The sequence below is a fragment of the Hordeum vulgare genome, chromosome 4H (assembly GCF_904849725.1).
Source record: "Hordeum vulgare subsp. vulgare chromosome 4H, MorexV3_pseudomolecules_assembly, whole genome shotgun sequence".
NCBI classification, from domain to species: domain Eukaryota; kingdom Viridiplantae; phylum Streptophyta; class Magnoliopsida; order Poales; family Poaceae; genus Hordeum; species Hordeum vulgare.
In genome coordinates, this window is record NC_058521.1 from 596,323,115 (window position 1) to 596,345,757 (window position 22,643).

General features: G+C 46.4%; 1 protein-coding gene across 1 annotated transcript; it reads right to left on the reverse strand.

Moving 5' to 3' along the window:
* Positions 1–8,038: 8,038 nt before the first annotated feature.
* On the reverse strand, positions 8,039–8,850 carry LOC123450878 (protein PLANT CADMIUM RESISTANCE 11-like). The gene is made up of 3 exons (XM_045127928.1): positions 8,690–8,850; positions 8,521–8,592; positions 8,039–8,424 (listed from the first exon to the last, which is right to left on the reverse strand). Exons 1-3 carry the CDS (start codon positions 8,754–8,756, stop codon positions 8,039–8,041), a joined length of 525 nt encoding a protein of 174 aa, XP_044983863.1. The 5' UTR covers positions 8,757–8,850.
* Between the last annotated feature and the right edge of the window lie 13,793 nt (positions 8,851–22,643).

The window sequence follows — 22,643 nt, forward strand, 5'->3', positions numbered from 1 at the left end:
GAAAAGAAGAGGCGTGACCACGCAAACACCATGTGTGTAACATAGTTGAGGAAACGTAGAGGTGTGGATTCCTGGGTCGAACCATTAATGGTTTCGAATCGGGTTTTTAAATTTCTTTTAAAAGATTTGTTCAAATAATGTTAATCAGTTTCAAAAATGAAAAATAGAAGAGGTAAACTTGAGGGATCAGAAGCGACTCCTCCTCCCGTGTCGTCCCCGGGTGACCGAGGGGAAAACCCTATGGCGCTGCCAGCCGGGCCCCCTCTCTTCCTCTTCTTCCCTCACCGTCGCCCGTTCGCATCGGGCGGCGAAGCTCGTTTGGTGCTTGCGGCGGCGGGGTCTTGTCTCTCCCTGCTCGGACGCCAACGGCATGGGGGGTCTAGCTCGGGAGGCAGCGCTGCTCTTTCGGGGGCACGGTGGCGTGGCTACATGGTCCGGTGGCGGGATTGCTGGTTCATGGTGGTGGCGTGGAGAGCCTCACGGTGGTGGGTTCACTCACGTCGGCGGTGGATCTGACGCGGCAGCAGTGCAGGAGGTTGCGGGCGAGCAGTATTCCGATCAGGTCAGACCGGATCTGTCGCCGGGGACCCGGCTGGTGAAACGAGAAGGATCGGGGCTCGTCTTGGTCGCGACTTTGGGAGAGGGCGACAATGGTTGCCGGCATGCTCCTCGCATCTGTCCCATGACCGTAGGCGGATGGCTCGGAGCAGTCCCTCGGGGTCCTGGCGTGGATGTGGGCTGGCACCGCATGGTGGTGGCTCATGACGGTGGTCGGGGTCGTTTGGCGGTGGCTGAACTTCTTCGGCTTCGGCTGGTCCGTGAGCATCCCTGTCGACCTTCGATTCCGCTCCTCGTCGTTCAGACGCTACCTTCATCAAATGGTGGGACCTCTTCTAGCTGTGATCCATCGCTCGTCTCGCGCTCGGTAGCAAGACCGTACTCATCTCGCGCTCGGCAGCAGGTTTGAACTCGTCTCGCGCTTATTGGGGAACGTTGCATGGAAAACAAAAAAATTCCTACGCTTCACCAAGATCAATCTAGGATATGAACATCTACGAGAGGAGAGGTTGCATATACATACCCTTGTAGATCGCTAGCAGATGCGTTAAAGAACGCAGTTGATGCAGTCGAACATCTTGGCGATCCAATCACGATCCGTCCCACGAACTCCCGATCAAGCGTCAAACGGACGGCACCTCCGCGTTCAGCACACGTACAACTTGATGACACCTTCACCTCCTTGATCCAGCGAGCAATGGTGAAGTAGAGTTTTAGTACTCCGGCAGCACGACGACATGCGACGACATGGTGGCGGTGATGGTGGTGCAATTTCAGCAGGGCTTCGCCAAGCGCTGTCGCGATCGCTGTGGTGGAGAATTAATACGAGAGAGAGAGAGGTAGGATGCCGTCAAGCGGTTGTGTGTTGGCTGCCTCCCTCTGCCTCTCTATTTATAGGACGAAGGGGTAGGTAGGGCTCAGCCTTGGCCCCTCATCCAAGGAGGGTGGGTGGGCCAAACCTAGGGAGGAGTCCACCTCCCACAAGGGAGGTGGACGCCCTAGAGAGGACTCCTCGTCCCCTAAGGCACCTCCTCCCACCTACCCTTGGGCGCAGGGGCCATATTGGGGTCGTCTGCCCAGGCCACCAGGACACGGGCTACCCCATTGCCGTCCCAAACGGATAAAAGCAGGCTGAAACGAACGTCCGTTTGGGATCGTGCGTTTGAGTTGGCCTCACAACACGACAGAAGTGACACTGGTAGCTAGCCTGACATTCCTTTATCTTGACTTGGATGGTAACATTGACTTAAGACATTTCTAACTGATCCCTTACAAGTTAGAGGAATATACGACGGAGTAAAGTTAGTGGATTAAATATTTACTCCACTAATGATGGCCACGCCTAGCCAATTCCCTATAGTTAGTGGAGTAAAAAAGCAAAACTTCATAGATTTTTTGTCCTAGACACATCAAATTCAAACAATACACAATATATATATTAAAATGATTAAAATTAAAACAAGCATAACATGACAGCTATAACATAAAGTTTCATCATCGCGTTTTTCAAATTAAAACATGTGAAGTTCAGTCAACATACCTCACTTCAAATACAATGCTTGATTCGAAATCACCACAAACATAGCATGTATATGTTGTGAATCGAGCCAACCAATGGCATGCACCACCGCCCCCTCGACCACCACCACTCAAACGAGGTCGTTCGCGAAGAAATCATCTTCACCATCCTCTCGACCAAACATCAACACAGTCATCCTCCCGGCCACCATCAACATCATTATCCTCTCGGCCAGCATTGACACCCCCCTCGGCTACCTTGTTTCCTTCTATTGTTGACATCTTCATCAACCTCGTCATCCTCGAAAATGGATATGCTCAATCTTGTTCTCTTTGGTGTCGTCTCCGGGGTTCTTTGGATCCACTTCTCATTCCTGCACAACTCTTTGTAGCAATGATTCGACGTGAAAGGCTTGCGGCCGAACTTGGTATTCCTATGCTTGTATAGTTATTGAATGGAGGGGCCATATATACTCCTCCACTTGCACACCGCTCGGTGGTGTATGATTCACTTGGTTGATGCAACCAAACCATAAGTTACATTGGACATGAATGGTACTCCAACAATGCCCAAGAGGACCTTGCGTACGCTTTGATTGCATGTAGACGGAGTTGTTATAGTGCTCGGTAATTGTATCCCCAAACGAGGTTTCGGTTGGATCTATTCCGATCGTTGCATCCATGGAGATCACGCAACAAGTATAACAAATAGCAATATCCTTCTTTTGGTTGTAGTTTTGGGTGTGGAACATTGGCACCTTCATGCTTGCTTTGGTTACCTCGACAACCTCCTCTTCCTCGATCACCTCCTCTCCGGTCACCTCCTCCTCAAAATCATTCTCCTCGGCTCCTCTTCCTCCCCGGTCATCTTTTGCTCCATGTATTGGGTGTCCATCGAATGATCCCAATATGGGTCGTAGTTAAGCTCATCAAGTCCAATGGTAGCCGAGAGCTCCAAGGAGGCGATGAATTCGGCCTTGTTCATCTTCACACTAAAATAAACAAAGCAAACACTACCAACAATCACTACCGCCCACCAACAATCACTACCGCCCACCAACAATCACTATCGGATACCAACAAGAAGCAAAGTTTTTCATTTTAACTTGTAGGCATTCCATTAAGAAATTGGCAGCCGCGATGCTTGTTGCTGGCTGCGGTTGCCACCCATGCCAAAGAAGTGGCCATAGGGGTCGCCGGAGTTGCAACATGAGACCCGGTCCTAGGACGAGGTATCCATTTGGCCTTCTTCATCCTCTTCTTTGCAGCCGCCTAGCAATCGCCGACACTGCCGTCATCAGCTTTTGAGCTTGTTTGGTCCCGGTAGGGGCGGCAGGAGGGCGGCGGGCCGTTGACGGAGAGGCGATGGCCAGCCCGGAGGCCATTGGAGCGGTTGGAGGAGGGGCATGGACGATGTGTTTTTTCTCATCCTGAAACTCTTCTTCGGCAGAGGCGCCGGCACATGGGTGTTTTCTAGCGGCGATGGCCAGTGGGCTGAGGGAAGGGGACGGGCTATCCATTATTCCGGTCGTCTGGCCTGTCATTGAAGGCCATGGCGGGGTATGGCGGCTGCGGCAGTGGGAGACAGAGCGGCGTAGGAGGTGTAAGACGGAGAGGCAACATATTTACTTGGCCACAGTGAGAGTGAATAAATTTAGGGAGATTCGAGGGGATATGGAAGGTGGAGTAAATTTTTTATTCCACTATGATTTTAAGGGATCGGCTAGGTGTGCCGTAAAGGAATAAACCAAATGTTTACTCCCTTGGGGCCTTTTAGGGGATCGGTTAGAAATGGCCTTAGATGAATAGTGACTTAGAGTATCTCCAACAACAGACATGAAAAATGAGTGGAGCAAAAACAATTGGGCATGAAAGTTTCTTTTTTGTGTCTTCAACAATTGCCGTAAAATAGAGCCCTCTGACAAGGGCGACACTAGGATGGGTGGAAGGTAGGGGCTGGGCCAGCGGCGGCTAGGGTTGTCGAGGAGACTCGTACGTACACAACTAGCACACGAGCGGCTAGGTCAATTTGCTACGGTGGCTACCCAGCTTCGTTGGATGCACCATGACTTTCAAAGTGTGCAATCAATCTTATGTTACATTCAAAGAAACATGTCAAAGGATAAAGGGTTTAATAAATTAAATAAAATGTTGAATCTTCATTCATGAGTAAACATACGTACAATAAAGCTTGATCCCCTTGGTAAGATTGGAGCAGAAATGTTTCATGTACCCTAGGTGTTTTGTCATGAGTTGAACAAGCTTCTACATTTTTTGCATACTACTAAAAAAAGGTTCACCAGAAAATGCGTGATAACATTAGAAACTACATGAACAAAGCAACACACAATTGCTTACAGTGGTCCTGCAGTTCTACCAGCTAGTTTCGGTCTCGTATGACTTTACCTGTGCCAATTTGTTGTTTTTATATCCTTTATTATCAGACAATTCAGCTAGTTGGGTGCGTACATCGTAACTATACAAATACCGGCTGTCGCTCAGTATACTTTGTATCCACACGATGCTACAATATCTTTAGTTAATAAAAACGCCCTTTATAAAAAAAATGCTGTGACTGAGTAAGCATTATATGGTCTTATTTAAATGTCTGCAGAAACATGAGAGATAGCAGCATATGGTCGGGGTGGAGGAATGGAAAACGACTCTTGCAACAGAAATGCACACAAATCGATCGACGCTGGTATAGCTAGACTTGAAAGCTGACACTGAACATGTAATGCATGCATCCGTTTGATCGATTGAGCGGCGCATGCGGACACACTAGCGAGTCATCCCCGGGGCGCGGCACCGCTCTTGCCCATCCTCTCCATGTTCCCCTCCTATCCTGCACGTACATACCAGCAGACAAACAAAGCTGATCAACACGCCGCCGCCGTGCACACCATGATCAAGGTTTTCACGGACGGAACATATATATATTAACTCGAAAGGAGAGGTACTGATTCGTTACACGATGTGCAAATGTGGTATGTCCAAACAATTAACTCAAGAGGAGAGGGCTGAGTCGCTCGAGGGTCAGTCCCTCTGTTTGTTTCATTTCTCCAGTTTGGAGCTTCGTCAACACAAGAATCGGAAGGGAAAGAAATGGAAACCTCAAATCATAGCTTTTTAGAGGACGAAGAGCAGAGGAGGATGCATTTTTTTTTTTTTTTTGAAAATAAGGATTGCCCCGGTCTCTACATCATAATGATGCATGCCGTTATTCTATTAACACAAGTGGCTTTTACAAAATTTAAGGTCCAACACGAGCACACAGAACTAGAGCCCGCAAAGGATACATCTAGAGACAATAAATTAGGTCGTGGCACCATCGTCTTAGTTCGACACCGAAGAAGAAGAGTCGTGGTGACATGGGGTGGTGGAGTGTTTCAAAGGTCCGGAGAAACATCGTGGATACAGGATGGGGTGCAAGAATGAAAACAATGATTGCAACATAAGAGCATCTCCAACAGCCACCCAACGCGCGACGCGTTAAAAATCAGTGCAACGCGTCTTTTGTCTGTTTTGACGTGTCGGCCAGCGCTGGCTTCAACGGTCGCTGTAAAATGTAGTGCGCGTGCGTAGCTCGAGCAGGCGCGTTAAAATGCAGCGCGCTCTATCGCTCAAACAACATATGCGCTCAAAACACAAGCAAAAAAGATCAAACACAAACAAAATAAATCAACAAAAATGGTTCAATTTTGTTATAACTCACACAAATAGTTTATTACAACTCAAACAAATAGTTTATCTTTCAATACAACAAATAGTTCAACAATACAACATTAAATGCACAAATCATGATGCTCTTTGTCGGCCATTCCATGCCCACCATTCCTCGATGAGATCCTCCTGAAGATGAGTATGCGTTTCGGGACGCCAAATGACATGATAAGAGACAACAAAACGGATCACCCTTTCAGCCCTCCGCCGCACTCGCACGGGATGTCCCAAGAGCTCATACTGAGTGTAGTCTAAATCTTGACCACGCTCATTCTCAATGACCATGTTGTGCATGATCACACAAGCATACATGATGTACCAAAACATCTTTTGATCCCAAAATCAAGCCGACCCTCTCACAATAGCAAATTGGGCTTGCAAAATTCCAAAAGCTCTCTCCACATCTTTTCTAGCCGTCGCCTGAGCGTTGTGGAAATCAAGATTTTTCTTACCTTCCGGTTTTTTCAACGGCTTCACAAATGTTTGCCACTTTGGATAGATGTCGTCCGCAAGATAGTAGCCATAGTTGTATATACGGCCATTTGCTACAAACTGCACCGGTGACAGTTTCCCATTTGCAATCTTATTTATCAGTGGTGAACGGTTGACAACATTGATGTCATTCAAAGGTCCAGTCATTCTAAAAAAAGCGTGCCAAATCCAAGTCTCTTGATCGGCCACCGCTTCAAGGATTATAGTGTAACCCTTTTTTTGGCCGTGAAATTGCCCATGCCATGCCTTAGGACAATTCTTTCAACTTCAATGCATGCAATCTATTGAGCCAAACATACCTGGGAAGCCACAAGCTTTGTTCATCTCCAATAGCCTTGCGGCGTCTTCAGTATTGGGAGATCTCAAATACTCCTGGCCAAACACTTGCACAATTCCGATGCGAAGCGCTTGACACACATGATGGCTTGACTCTCACCCATGGCCAAGTGATCATCAACTAGATCATTGGAGATACCGTATGCCAACATAAAGCGGTTGTCACCTTCTGAAAGGTGCTATGCCCGAGCTCTCCGACGACATTCCTTCTTTGCTGAAAAAACTGGTCATGGCTCGCTAGTTTCTCTGCAATGCGTTTGAACAACTCGGTGCTCATCCTAAATTGACGCCAGAAGTACGACTCAGGATACACGGGATTATCCGTAAAATAGTGCCTGATCAATTTGTTGTGGGCATCGATCCTATCCCTCCAAATTTTTTGCCGACCGATAACCAAACCACCGTGCTTCGGTTTTCTATTGATGTACATAGGTAGGATCATTGCAAGATCCTCCTCCTTTTCCATATCAAATTCTTCTTCGAAAGAATCATATGAGGAACTCATCTACAATGTTTAATTTAAACTAAGCTATAAAAACTACAAACAACATGCATCAAATTCATTTAAAAAAATATGTAGTTGAATCCAATACATACCTTGCGGACGTTTTGTCGAACACCCTGCGGGCGCCGAGCGGCAGTTGGCAGCCGGACGTTGTTCGTCGAACGACTGCCGCGTGCGAGGGGCGGCGGTGCCTAGAGAGAGACGGAGGAAGCAGCAGCTGCGCGGGGAATAGGCCGAAAAGCGCAGGAATGGTCGCTGGAAGAAATGGGGTGGCGCGGAAGGCGGCAGCGCCGCGATATACTAGGGTAGGTGGAGTTATGAGCGGGCGCTCGAGTATGCAGCGCACGAGAGCGGGCGCAGCAAATAAATGGCACGCGATGGCATTTTCACCCACACGCTGAACTGGTTATGCCGCGCGCGCGGTTTTTACGTCTCCGCTGAAGCGCCCGGAACGATAATGCCCATGCCAAAAGGACTAATTTTTTAATGCGGTGCTTGCGTAGCACGTCTGTTGGAGATGCTCTAAAGGCACACACGTTGATAGATCACAAACACCAAATTAACTCAGAAACATGAATCTTTTGAGGAGTTAAGCCTTTTGTCTTTTTTTTAGAGAAGGAGGTTAAACCCCCGGCTTCTGCATCAATCGATGCATGCAGCCATAGTCGCTCTTAAAGCATTATATGCTGTGACCGAGTAAGCATTATGGTCTTATTCGAATGTCTTCAAAAATATCACAGATACATGGTGTGGGTGCAGGAAAGGAAGATGGATCTTGGCAATAGAAAGGCACACACATCGATCGAAGCTGGTGTAGCTAGACTGATATTCTTTACGTTGACTTGGAAGCTGACATTGAGCACGCAATGCATGCGTTTGATTAAGCGGCGCATGCATGCGGACACACTAGCGAGTCATCCCCGGTTGCGTCCGCGGTGCGGCGGTTGCACCGCTCTTGCCCATCCTCTCCATGTTCCCCTCCCATCCTGCACGTACATAACAAAGCTGATCAACACGCCGCCGCCGTGCACGTACGCCATGATCAAGGTTTTCACGGACGGAACATGTATATATACCGAGGGCCATGTCGAAGCCGCGGTTCTGCAGCTCTCGGTACTCCTGGCAGAGGGCGCAGGGCTCGCAGAACCAGTGCACCCAGCAGTCGCCGCAGGGCTTCTCCTCCAGCCCGTACTGCTCCCGCAGCCTGGACCTGTAGCCGCACGAGTAGAGGCAGGCGCCCAGCCCCGTCGCCGACGCCAGCAGCATGTACGCCGTCCCGCTCTTGCAGCAAGCTGGTGATCGATCAGTTGGTTCGTGAGTTCCATGCATCATTAGCTGGTAGATCGTCGTTTACTAGGGAAAGAAAAATGAAAGATGAAGTGACGCACATGTGGCTCCCTTGTCGACGATCTCGGCGATCCTGCCGAATACGACGCACGGGCAGAAGAGCGTCAGGCAGCCTGCATGAGCGCGCGCGCACGCACACACACTAGTTAGGCTTGCAAATTAAGTTAGACACAGGGCTTGGATGGATCATATGCAAGCAAGAATGCTTACAGCTGCGGACGTCGTGGGTGCAGGCGCAGAGGCCGCTGGACCACGAAGCGTTGTTGGGGTTGGCCATGGCGAGAGGCTTGCGGTTGTGTGTCGACTATCGACTAGCTAGAAGAAGGAATCTCGTCGATCGGACTTGTGTGTGTGGGAGTGTTGTGCTTGTGCGGCGGCGGATCGAGAGCGTATTTATCAAGGGAGCCGGCCGGGGTCTTCACGCGCCATGTGAACATCACCTGTCACCAGCGCAGCAGCGCTAGCGTCCTATAGGTTGTCGTGCTAGGCCGTCGTGTGTGCGCATTGATCTGCATGCAGTACGTGTGTTGTGAGTTGTGACTTGGGAGGGACTCAACGACGACGAGCGAGCATCACACGGACACGGCGGCAACCTTGACCGCTGTTCAAACCTAGACCACTCGACCTAGGCCGGTTGCTAGGAGCTGCTTATATACAACTCGGATACGTTAGCCAAGGCTGTTTTCGACAGCGCGTCTGTGCCGCGTATGAGAGAGTCATGTGCCGGCCTAACAGTAGCGGATTGCTGTCGTCAGGTAACTTGGCAGCTGCATGCGTCCGATCGATCTTGTCGATAGCTTAGCAGTATCTTAGAGGACGGACGCATTCGTCGTTATTGGATGTGTGTGTAAGCGCGTGAGCGTTTGCCTCCGGTCGGCGGCGGAGCACCTATATATATATATATATAGCTTTCTCCACTGCACATACCAGAGTTGACGGCACGTGCATAATCATTGGGTAAACGTTTACCACCCGCGCCGGCGGAAACCTTAGGCCGGATGCACGCACGCGGTTTGATAAGAAAACGCTTCGACGCTTCCTGACTGCATATTAACGTGGGTCCATCTGCAGTTTTTCTTTCCGTTCCCCCATCCTTCCTTACCACTCCTCTTTTTCGTTGTGTTTGTTGTGCCGTCGATGAGGGCCGCCCCATCTCTCCCTTCCCTCTCCCACAAGATAGATGGCAGCGAGGTTGCTAGCAGGAGTTTGCATCGCGGGCGAGGTTGCGAAGCCGAAGCTGCAAGTTCATGCGTCAAAGCTACAACCCCCGAAAAAGCTACAACCAGCATCACTTTTTTGCAACCGGCGACGAAAAAAGCTTCAAACCGGCGATCAAAAATGCTACAACCGACATTATCGAAAGCTTCAACCAGAGACGAGGGGAATCAAGGGCCACCCACCACGCAAAACGCGAATGCTGCAACCGGTGATGAAAAAAGTTTCATCCGGCTAGGAAAAAAAGCTTCAACCGACGATATAAAAAGCTTCAACCGGCGACAGCGAAACACAAAAAGCTGCAATCGTTGACACAAAAGCTTCAACCATATGTTTGAAAAGCTTTAACCACATACCAACGAGAAAAGCCTGTCATTTTTCTACAACCAGCAAAAAGCTTCAAGCGACATATAAAAAGCTTCAACCATTGTGGAAAAAGCTTCAACCGTTGATGGAAAAAGCTTCAACCGTTGATGGAAAAAGCTTCAACTCGTAAAAATAGCTTCAACCACCGTGAATAAAGCTTCAAGCGACATGAGAAAAAGCTTCAACCGATACAGCATACCGACGATGATGGGAGAGGTGACACCGGGGAGCTGCAGGCTGACGGCATGGCGGTGCTACATCTCAGAGGGGAAAATGCTTCAAGCGACACACGGAGTTGCAACCCGGAGGGCGCAACTATTGCATGGGGGTAGAGCTGGGGATGAGGGGCGGCGGCCGGCGATGCGGACGGCCAACGAGGGTGCCGACCGACGAGGTGGACATCTGCCGAGGGCGCCGACCGGCGACAAGGAAGCTGTGGTCGTGCTTCAAGCGCGGGGCAGGGGTGTCGGCGGTGCTCGGGGCGTTGACTCACGAGGGAGGACGAAACGGTAAATAAATCTGACGATCTTTAATCGTTGTATCGAATGGTTGGGGTCCGACCGGCAAAAGCTAGCGCCGGTCCGCCGGCGCCTAGCACTGCCCTAATCATTGGGACCGCCTATATATTACCCCTTGGCCACCTGAAAATAAAATAAGTAAACGTCAGTCGAATTTCCACTTTGCATCTCGAATAGCTCTAGATCAAAGTCCAACTCGGGTGAGGCTAAGGGGCAACTGAGCGGGTGACTGAGGGGGCGATTGAGATGGCCGTCGCCGCCGCCGGCTCCCTGGCTGGACAACGACGGGTTGGCGGCTGGTTCTGGGCATTGGCGTCCGACGACGAGGCCGACGACTCAGAGAAGCCAGAGATGCCATCGCTGTCTCCATCAGACCTGGTATGTGAAAAAACTTGCAGTACGGCTACTCGGAGGAACAAGTTGCACAGCGAATCGACGGCTTCATCCCTCCTTCCGGTAGCGCATGGGACGGGTTAGGAGACCATGTCGACGACAGGGTGGAGGTACTCCGGCGGATAGTCCACCGACGAACCTCGGCGTCTGCGATACGGCCATGGAAAGGGCCGATTCCGAAGGTACGCCTATGATACCTCTTGAACTTGCGTTGGTTTTTCCCTTGAAGAGGAAAGGGTGATGCAGCACAGTAGCAGTAAGTATTTTCCTCAGTTTTAAGAACCAAGGTATCAATCCAGTAGGAGTATGAAGCCAAGTGTCCAAAGTACCTGCGCAAAAAGAACAAACTTGCACCCAACGTTACAAAGGGGTTGTCAATCCCTTCACGATTGATTGCAAGGTGAGATCTGAAGGCGGAAAGTGCAAGAAGTAAAAAGTGTAAGGCTGAAAATATGATGTGAAGTAGACCCGGGGGCCATAGTGTTCACTAGAGGCTTCTCTCAAAATAGCAAATATTACGGTGGGTGAACGAATTACTGTCGAGCAATTGATAGAACCGCGCAAAGTCATGACGATATCTAAGGCAATGATCATACATATAGGCATCACGTCCGAGAAAAGTAGACCGATACTGTCTGCATCTACTACTATTACTCCACACATCGACCGCTATCCAACATGCATCTAGTGTATTGAGTTCATGACGAACAGAGTAACACCTTAAGCAAGATGACATGATGTAGAGGGATAAATTCATGCAATAGATATAAACCCCATCTTTTTTACCATTGATGGCAACAACACGATGCGTGCCTCCCTACCCCTTCTATCACTGGGTGAGGTCACCGCATGGTATGAACCCAAAAGCAAGCACTTCTCCCATTGCAAGAATCATAGATCAAGTTGGCCAAACAAATCCACAACTCGAAGAGAATCACAAGGATATGAAATCATGCATATAAGAGATAAGAAGAAACTCAAATAAGATTCATAGATAATCTGATCATAAATCCACAATTCATCGGATCTCGACAAACACACCGCAAAAGAAGATTACATCGGATAGATCTTCATGAAGATCATGGATAACTTTGTATTGAAGATCCAAGAGAGAGAAGAAGGCATCTATCTACTAGCTATGGACCCGAAGGTCTATGTTGAACTACTCACGCATCATCGGAGAGGCAATGGTGTTGATGAAGAAGCCCTTCGTATCCGAATCCCCCTCCGGCAGGGCACCAGAACTTGCCCAGATGGGATCTTGCGGAGACAGAAGCTTGCGGCGACGGAAAAGTATTTTCGTGGATCTCTGATGTAGTTTTGGACTTTTCGGGAATTTATAGGCGGAAGAGGTAGGGCAGACGAGTCACAGGAGGCCCACAAACCTGCTAGGCACGCCCCCCTGGCCACGCTTAGGGGGCTTGTGGCCTCCCCTGGTGGCCTCTGCCTTGGTTCTCACGCCCCCTGCGTATCTTCTGTCCCGGAAAAAATCTTTTCGGAAGTTTTATTCCGTTTGGACTCCGTTTAATATTCTCCTCTGAAAAGGGTCAAAAACACGGAAAAACAGGAACTGACACTTGGCACTGAGTTAATAAGTTAGTCCTAAAAAAGATATAAAAGACATACAAAACATCCAAAGTTTGACAAGATAATAGCATGGAACCATAAAAAATTATAGATACGTTGGAGACGTATCAGTCTACCAGCGCTCACACTCACGGATTTTATTTATTCATGGAAGAAAGTTACGATCCGTAGGAAGAATAACCAACCGGCGACGGCGGCAAGGCCGCCGGCGACAACTCCGGCCAAACCGGATCAAGGGATCCGCGAGGCTAGGGTCGAACGTTTGAAATCTTTGCTTGGCCATGATGGGCCAGCAAATCCTAATGAGGGGCCTGTGTCTGCTGGGTATAAGGCCCAGTTGATCACGTTCGATAGCTCGGTTGCGAAGGACTCCCGATCGACGGATATTGCGTGCGATCAAGGGACTCTGTTTTTCGTAGAAAACGAGCTGCAAGCTAGGGCTGGCCTCGATTCAGATCGAATCAGTATTCATGGTAGGAAACGAGTGGCGCCTGGGTTCCCCTCGCGACCTGGGCGCGCGCATCGTGTTCCGGCGTTTGAGCACCAGCTGCCGACGACCATGTCTGCGCGTGGGTCGGGCCAGAACCCTACGGCAGCACCATCTAGTGGTGCGATGGCCAAACCAGCGGCTGCGGTTGCGCATCGACATGGCGCAGATCAACCTGCAACGCAACGCACTAGCGATGCCTCTGCTGCTGATGGTTCGCATGCAGGTCCGCCTCTGCTACTGATGCTTCGCATGTAGGTCCAGCCATGCATCATACTGGTGATGGAGATAGAGCCTATGCTACTGTGGTTCACATGCAGAAATAGCTCCAGCCATGCAACGTACTGGTGATGGAGGCAGAGCCTCTGCTGTTGGTGGCTCGCGAGACGTTCATGGACGTGGTGCCGGCGGCGCTGGCGCTGGAAGAGGCGCTAGTAAATGATAGGCAACATGCCTCCAACAATCCGACGAACTATTACATGATCTAACTCATCGAATCCCTATGATCCCCTTCACCTATAGCAGGTAATTACTCACACATGATGGTGGAAGCTATGGAAGGGTGATGGTGATGACGATGGCGATGATTTCCCCTCTCCGGAGGCCAAGGCAGCCTCCAGATTAGCTCTCCCGGAGAAGAACCGAGGGTGACGGTGGCTCCGCGTCGAGAACTTACAAAACGACTTCTGTTCTCGGATTTCTTCGTCACGGGTAAAAATAGTATCCCGGCCCGGCCAGGGGCAGGCCGCGCCCACAGGTCGCCTGGAGGCCTGGTGCCCTCCTCTGGCCCATCTTCTGGCCCAGGGTTCCTCCCGGTGCGTGGATTTTCTCTATTGTTTATTGGAATTTTTCGGGACGCTTAAAAATCCATTTTCCTGCATACAAGAAAGCCATACAGGCAGCTCTACTAAAAACAACATCAGTCCAGGTTAGTTTCATTCAAATCATGCATGAATAAGGCCAAAACAATAGAAGAAGTGTTTGTAAAAGTCGATACGTTTGAGATGTATCAGCTGCCCGCCCCCGACACACGAATGGGGACCCTCACACTTCCCATTGGCTAAGTTATTCCAATCGTTGTGTTGTCATCACCCTCCTTGAAAGTTACTTGCCAATGGGCGGTGAGTTGAATATGTTGGGAAAATTACTCAAATACGGAGCATGCATTCTAAGTGGAAGATTGGGCTTGCATCCATGATTCATTGAGATTCATCACCATCATATATAAGTTTGCTTCTCTTACCAGTTTACCTCTATTAGTATATAACACTTTGACACTCTTACTGATTTACCTCCATTACTGCGTATTACCTTGCTATTATTATAGCTAGCACTAAGTTAGTACTACAATAATATGTTAGTACTAAGCCCTGACCAATTTTGGTTTTGGAACCCGCATGCCACATATCCTCCATTACCATAGAACACCTTGATACACTTACCGCTTTACCTCCGTTAGTATATAGTAACCTACCACTATTAAAACTAGCACTAAGCTAGTGCTACAGTACTAAGGTACTGCTACAACACTAAGCTAGTGCTACATCACTAAGTTAGTACCAAGCAAATACCAAGTTTGGTTCTAGGACCCACATGCTACATAACATCCATTACGATATAATAGTTTCAGAGCATACCGATTTACCTCCATCAGCATATAATACCTTTTCACTATTATAGCTAGCACTAGCATAGCGCTAAAGTACTAAGTTAGTAGTAAACCAGTACAAAGATTGGTTTTCGCACCCACATGTGACGTAACCTCCATTACCATATAAAATTTTCACATTCTTACTAATTTACCTCCATTACCAAATAGTACCTCAACAGTATTATATTTTGCACTAAGGTAGTGCTATAGTACTAAGTTAGTACTAAGGTAGTGCTATAGTACTAAGTTTTGAGACCCATAGGCCACATATGACCTCGGATTGAATTTATCCAAGAGTAACACTTGTTCTTATCGACCACCCACATGCTTTTATTATTGATTTATTTCATTCAATTCCATCTTGCATTTTGATCAACAGTTGGTCTTTGCACCGGTTAATAACGGAAAATATAAAAGTATGAATCCAAGCAGCTAGCAAACGCGGCTAGTGTTGGATGCCCGCCCCCGCAGACGAATGGGGACCCTGGAATGTACCATTGGCTAATTAAGTTATTCCAACCGATGTGTTATCATCTGCCTCCTCCAAGGTTGCTTCCCAATGGGGTGTGAGCTTAATATGTTGGGAATTACTTAAATACGAAGCGGGCATTCTAAGTGGAAGATTGGGCTTGCAGCCATGATTCATTGTGATTCATCACAATCGTATATAAGTCTGCTGCTCTTACCACTTTACCTCTATTAGCATATAACACTTTGACGCTCTTACCAATTTACCTCCATTACAACGTAGTACCTTGCCATTATTACGGCTAGTATTACAATAATACGTTAGTACTAAGCGTGAACCATATTTGGTTTTCGAACTCACATGTCACATATCCTCCATTATCATAGAACACCTTGATACACTTACCGATTTACCTCCCTTAGCATATAGTAACCTACCACTATTACAACTAGCACTAAGCTAGTGCTACAATACTAAGCTAGTGTTACAAAAGTAAGCTAGTGCTACAATACTAAGCTAGTACCGAGAAAATACCAAGTTTGTTTCTAGGACCCACATGCTACATAACATCCGTTACCATATAACGGTTTCAGATCATATCGATTTACCTCCATTGTATTGGGACCCATAGGCCACATACGACCTCGGATTGAAATGATCCAATTTTACAAGTTGTTCAGATCGACGAGTCAAAGGCTTTTAATATAGATTTTTTATGTATTCAATTCCATCTTGGACTCCGATAAAGAGTTAGTCTTCGTGTAGGAATATGACGGTGAGCTTGAGAGCGAGAATCCAAGCTAGCAAGCGAGGCCGACGTCTACTGCCCGCCATGACCAAAGAAAGGAACATCCCATTGGCTAAGATGCTCCGACTGATGTGTGCTATATAGCCTCCTCATAGGTTCATCCAACCTTGCGATGGGCTGAATCTGTTGGGAATGACTCATATGCGCAATGTGGAATTCTAAGTGGTAGAGTGGTTTTGCATCAATGTTCCATTTAGATCCATCACTACCCTATACTAGTTTGCCAATCTTTCCAGTTTACCGTCGTCATCATATAGTGTTGTTGCTGATTTACCTCCATTAGCATACAATACCTTGCCACGATTATGGATAGCACTAGCGTAGTGCTAAAGTACTAAGTTAGTAGTAAACTAGTACAAAGTTCGTTTTTCGGACCCACATGTGACATAACCTCCATTACCATATAGCATTTTGATGTTCTTACCGATTTAACTCCATTACCAAATAGTACCTCATCATTATTATAGCTAATACTATGGTAGTGCTATAGTACTAAGTTAGTGCTAAGCCAATACAAGGTTTTATTTTGGGACCCATAGGCCACATTCGACCTCGGATTGAATTTATCCAAGAATTAAATTTGTTCAGATCGACCACCCAGATGCTTTTATTATGGATTTGTTTCATTCAATTCCATCTTGCATTTTGATAAACAGTACGTCTTTGCACTGGATAATAAAGAAAAACAGAAAAATATGATTCCAACCAGCTAGCAAATGAGGCCGGTGTTGGCTGCCCGCCCCGACATAGGAATGAGGACACTCACACATCCCATTAGCTAAGCTATTGCAATCAATGTGTCGTCATCGTCCCCCTCGAAGGTTCCTTCCCAATGGGCTGCGAGCTGAATATGTTGGGAATTACTTAAATACGCAGCTGGCATTCTGAGTGGAAGATTGGGCTTGCAGCCATGATTCATTGAGATTCATCACCATCATATATAAGTTTGCTGCTCTTACCACTTTAACTCTATTAGCATATGAAACTTTGACGCTCTTGTCGATTTACATCCATTAGCATGTAGTACCTTGCTGTTATTACATCTAGTAATACAATAATACGTTAGTACTAAGCGAGGACCAATTTTGGTTTTGGAACCCACATGCCACATATCCTTCATTACCATAGAAAACCTTGATACACTTACCGATTTACCTCCGTTAGCATATCATAACCTACCACTATTACAGCTAGAACTAAGCTACCGCTACAATACTAAGTAGTGCTACAACTCTAAGTTAGTCCTGAGCAAATACCAAGTATGGTTCTAGGACCCACATGCTACATAACATCAATTACCATATAACAGTATCAGATCATACCTATTTACCTCCATGACCATATAACACCTTGTCTATATTATGTTTAGCATTAAGCGCATGCTATAGTGTTATGTTAGTACCAAGCGAATACGAGGCTTCGTATTGGGACCCATAGGCCACATACGACCTCGGATTGAAATGATTCAATATTAGAAGTTGTTAACATCGACGAGTTGAAGGCTTTTAATGTTGATTTTTTATGCATTCAATTCCATCTTGGACTACAATAAACAGTTACTCTTCGCGTAGGAATAGGAGGGGGAGCCTGAGAGTGAGAATCCAAGCTAGCAAGCGAGGCCGACGTGTACTACCCGCCATGACCCACGAAAGGAACATCCCGTTGGCTAAGATGCTTCGAACCTTGCGATGGGCTTAATCTGTTGGGAATGACTCAAATGCGCAATGTGGAATTCTAAGTGGTAGTGTCTTTGCATCAATGTTCCATTTAGATCCATCACTAGCACATACCAGTTTGCCGATCTTTCCAGTTTACCGTCGTCACCATATAGTGTTGTTACCGATTTACCTCCATCATCATACAATACCTTGCCACTATTATGTTGGGGAACATTCCATGGGAAACAAAAAATTTCCTACGCACACGCAAGACCTATCCATGGTGTTGATCATCTACGAGAGGGGAGATCCGATCCACATACCCTTGTAGATCGCTAAGCGGAAGAATTAAGAAACGCGGTTGATGTAGTCGAACCTCTTGGCGATCCAAATTGGAAGCCATCCCACGAACTCCGTCCCGATCTAGCGTTGAATGGATGACACCTCCGCATTCAGCACACGTGCAGCTCGATGATGATCTCCGCCTTCTTGATCCAACAAGAGAGACGAAGAGGTATCTGAATTCTTCGACAACACGATGGCATGGCGGTGATGGTGGTGGAGCTACTCCGACAGGGCTTTTCCATACCGTACTGAACTAGCTACGGGGTGTCACGAAGTGGTGGATGGAGAGAGGGATGCGCCTTGGCTTGAGGTGGCAAAAGCCTCTCTCACCTCCACTATATATAGGAGGGAGGGGAGGGGTGGCGCCCTAGGGACAAGCCTTAGGGTTCGGCCGGTGCAAGGAGAGGAGGAGGAGTCCTCCTCCAATATAACTTGGACGGAGGACTCCTCCTTCCCCAATTCGGTTTGGCCCCACCCTCCTTTCATTTCTCCCTTTGGCCGAATAGGTCTCTTTGGGCTAGCCACCAGCCTACCAGGTGCTAGTGCGCCACCCTTGGGCCTCTTTGGTTCTCTCCCGGGTTAGTGGACCCTCCCGGTGGAACTCCAGAACCCATTCGTCACTCCTGGTACTTTACCGGTAATGCCCAAAAACCTTCCGGGAGCAAAATGGATACTTCCTATATATAAATCATCGTCTCCGGACCATTCCGTAAACCCTCATGACGTTCGGGATCTCATCCGGGACTCCGATCAACATTCGATTACCAACATCAATAAGTCAACTATACCGAAACGTCACTGAACCTTAAGTGTGCAGACCCTGCGGGTTCGAGAACTATGTAGACATGAACGAGACACTCTCCGATCAATATCCAATAGAGGGATCTCGATGCCCATATTGGATCCTACATATTCTATGAATATCTTTATCGGTTGAAGCTCTATGTCATGGATTCAATTAATCCCGTATAACATTCCCTTTGTCCATCGGTATGTTACTTGCCCGAAATTCGATAGTCAGTATCTCAATACCTATTTCAATCTCGTTACCGACAAGTATCTTTACTCTTTCCGTAATACAAAATCTCGTGGCTAAATCTTTAGTCACATTGCTTGCAAGGCTTGTTTGGGATGTTGTATTACCGAGTGGGCCTCGAGATACCTCTCCGTCATACGGAGTAACAAATCCCAGACTTGATCCATGCAAACTCAATGGACACCTTCGGAGATACCTGTAGAGCACCTTTATAGTCACCCAGTTATGTTGCGACATATGATACATACAAGGCATTCCTCCGGTGTCAGTGAGTTACATGATCACATGGTCATAGGAATGTATACTTGACATGCAGAAAACAGTAACAATAAAATAACACGATCACATGCTACATTCATTGTTTGAGTCTTATCTATGGCTAATGATGTGATCCCGTACGTTATCAAGTGACAACAGTTGTCTATGGCTAGAAAACCTTAATCATCTTAGTTGAATGAGCTAGTCCACTAGAGGCTTACTAGGGACAGTGTTTTGTCTATGTATCCCCATATGTATTTGTGTTTGCATTCAATACAATTCTAGCATGGATAATAAACGATTATCTTGAAATAGGAAACATAATAATAGCTATTTTGTTATTGTCTCTAGGGCATATTTCCAACATATTATAGCTAGCACTAGTGTAGTGCTAAAGTACTAAGTTAGTAGTAAACTAGTGCAAACTTTGTTTTTCGGACCCACATGTGACATTACTACCATTACCATATAGAATTTTGATGTTCTTATAGATTTACCTCCATTAGCAAATAGTACCTCACCATTATTATAGCTAGCACTAAGGTAGTGCTATAGTACTAAGTTAGTACTAAGCCAATAAAAGGTTTCGTTTTGGGACCCATAGGACACATACGACCTCACATTTAATTTATCCAAGAGCGAAAGTTGGTCAGATCGACGACCGAGATGCTTTTATTATTCATTTGTTTCATTCAATTCCATCTTGAATTTTGATAAACAGTTTGTCTTTGCACCAGATAATAAAGAAAAAAGAGAAGTATGAATCCAAGGAGCTAGCAAAGGAGGTCGGTGTTGGCTGCTCGCCCCGACACACGAATGGGGACCCTGGTAAGTCCCATTGGCTAAGCTATTCCAATCTATGTGTCATCATCGGCCCCCTCTAAAGTTCCTTCACAACGGGCGATCAGCTGAATATGTTGGGAGTTACTTAAATACGCAACGGGCATTCTAAGTGGAAGATAGGGCTTGCATCCATGATTCATTGAGATTCATCACCATCATATATAAGTTCCCAAAAGTTAGTCTTCATGCAGGAATAGGACGGAGAGCCTGAGAGTAAGAATCCAAGCTGGCAAGCAAGGCCGGCGTCTACTGCCCGCCATGACCCACGGAAGGAACATCCCATTCGTTAAGATGCTCCGACTGATGTGTCCTATATAGTCTCATCATAGGTTCTTCAAACCTCACGATGGGCTCAATCTGTTGGGAATGACTCAAATGCGCAACATGGAATTCTAAGTGGTAGAGTCTCTTTGCATCATTGTTCCATTTAGATCAATCATGCACTACCATATATCTGTTTGCTAATCTTTCCAGTTTATATAGTATTGTTACCGATTAATATCCATCAACATATCAGTAGCACTACCATAATGCTAAAGTACTAAGTTAGTAGTAAACCGGTACAAAGTTTGGTTTTCAAACCCACATGTAACATAACCTCCATTACCATATAGTATCTTGACGTTCTTACCATTATTATAGCTAGCACTAAGGTAGTGCTATAGTACTAAGTTAGTACTAAGCCAATACAAGGTTTCTTTTTGGGACCGATAGGCCACATACGACCTCGGACTGAATTTATCCAAGAGTCAAAGTTGTTCAGATTGACCACTAAAATGCTTTTATTGCTGATTTATTTCATTCAATTCCATCTTGCATTTCAATCAATAGTTGGTGTTTGCATGATATAATAACGAAAAATAGAAAAGTATGAATCCAAGCAGCTAGCAAACAAGGCCGGTGTTGGCTGCGAGCACCGACACACGAATGGGGACCCTGACATGTCCCATTGGCTAAGTTATTCAAATCGATGTGTTGTCATCGGCCTCCTTGAAAGTTCCTTCCCAATGGGTGGTGAGCTGAATATGTTGGGAATTACTCAAATACGCAACGTGCATTCTAAGTGGAAGATCGGGTTTGCAGCCATGATTCGTTGAGATTCATCACCATCATATATAAATTTGATGCTCTTACCACTTTACCTCTATTAGCATATAACAATTTGACGCTCTTACCGATTTACCTCCATTACCATGTAGTACCTTGTTGTTATTATAGCTAGCACTAAGCTAGTACTACAATAATACGTTAGTACTAAGCCATGACCAATTTTGGTTTTGGAAACCACATGCCAGATATCATCCATTACCATAGAACACCTTGATACACTTAACGATTTACTTCTGTTAGCATATAGTAACCTACCACTATTACAACTAGCAGTATGCTAGTGCTACAACGCTAATTTAGTACTAAGAAAATACCAAGTTTGCTTCTAGGACCCTCATGCTACATAACATCCATTACCATGTAACAGTTTTAGATCATGCCGATTTACATCCACCAACATATAATACCTTGCCACTATTGTAGGTAGCACTAGCGTAGTGCTAAAGTACTAAGTTAGTAGTAAACAGATACAAAGTTTGGTTTTCGGACCCACATATGACATAACCTCCATTACAATATAACATTTTGACGTTCGTACCGATTTACCTCCATTACCAAATACTACCTCACCATTATTATAGCTAGTACTAAGGTAGTGCTATAGTACTAAGCCAATACAAGGTTTCGTTTTGGGACCCATAGGCCACATATGACCTCAGATAGAATTTATCCAAGAGTAAAAGTTGTTCAGATCGACCACCCAGATGCTTTTATTATTGTTATTTTCGTTCAATTCCATCTTGTAGTTTGATGAACACTTGGTCTTTGCACCAGATAATAATGGAAAACAAAAAAGGTAGAATTCTAGCAGCTAGCAAACGATCCGGTGTTGGCTACCCGCCCCGACACATGAATGGGGGCCGTGGCACATCCCATTGGCTAAGTTATTCCAATCGATGTGTCATCATTGGCCTCCTCTATTGATCCTTCCCAATGGGCGATGAGCTGAATATGTTGGGAATTACTCAAATACGCAGCGGGCATTCTAAGTGGAAGATTGGGCGTGCAGCCATGATTCATTGAGATTCATCACCACCATATATAAGTTTGCTGCTCTTACCACTTTATCTCTATTCACAAATAACACTTTAACACTCTTACCGAGTTACCTCCATTACCATGTAGTACCTTGTTGTTATTATAGCAAGCACTAAGCTAGTACTACAATAATATGTTAGTACTAAGCCATGACCAATTTTGGTTTTGGAACACATATCCTCCACTATCATAGAATACCTTGATACACTTAACTATTTACCTTCGTTAGCATATAGTGACTTACTAGTATTACAACTAGCACTAAGCTAGTGCTATAGTACTAAACTAGTGCTATAAAACTAAGCTAGTGCTACAACACTACTTTAGTGCTAAGCAAATACCAAGTTTGGCTGTAGGACCCACATGTTACATAACATCCTTT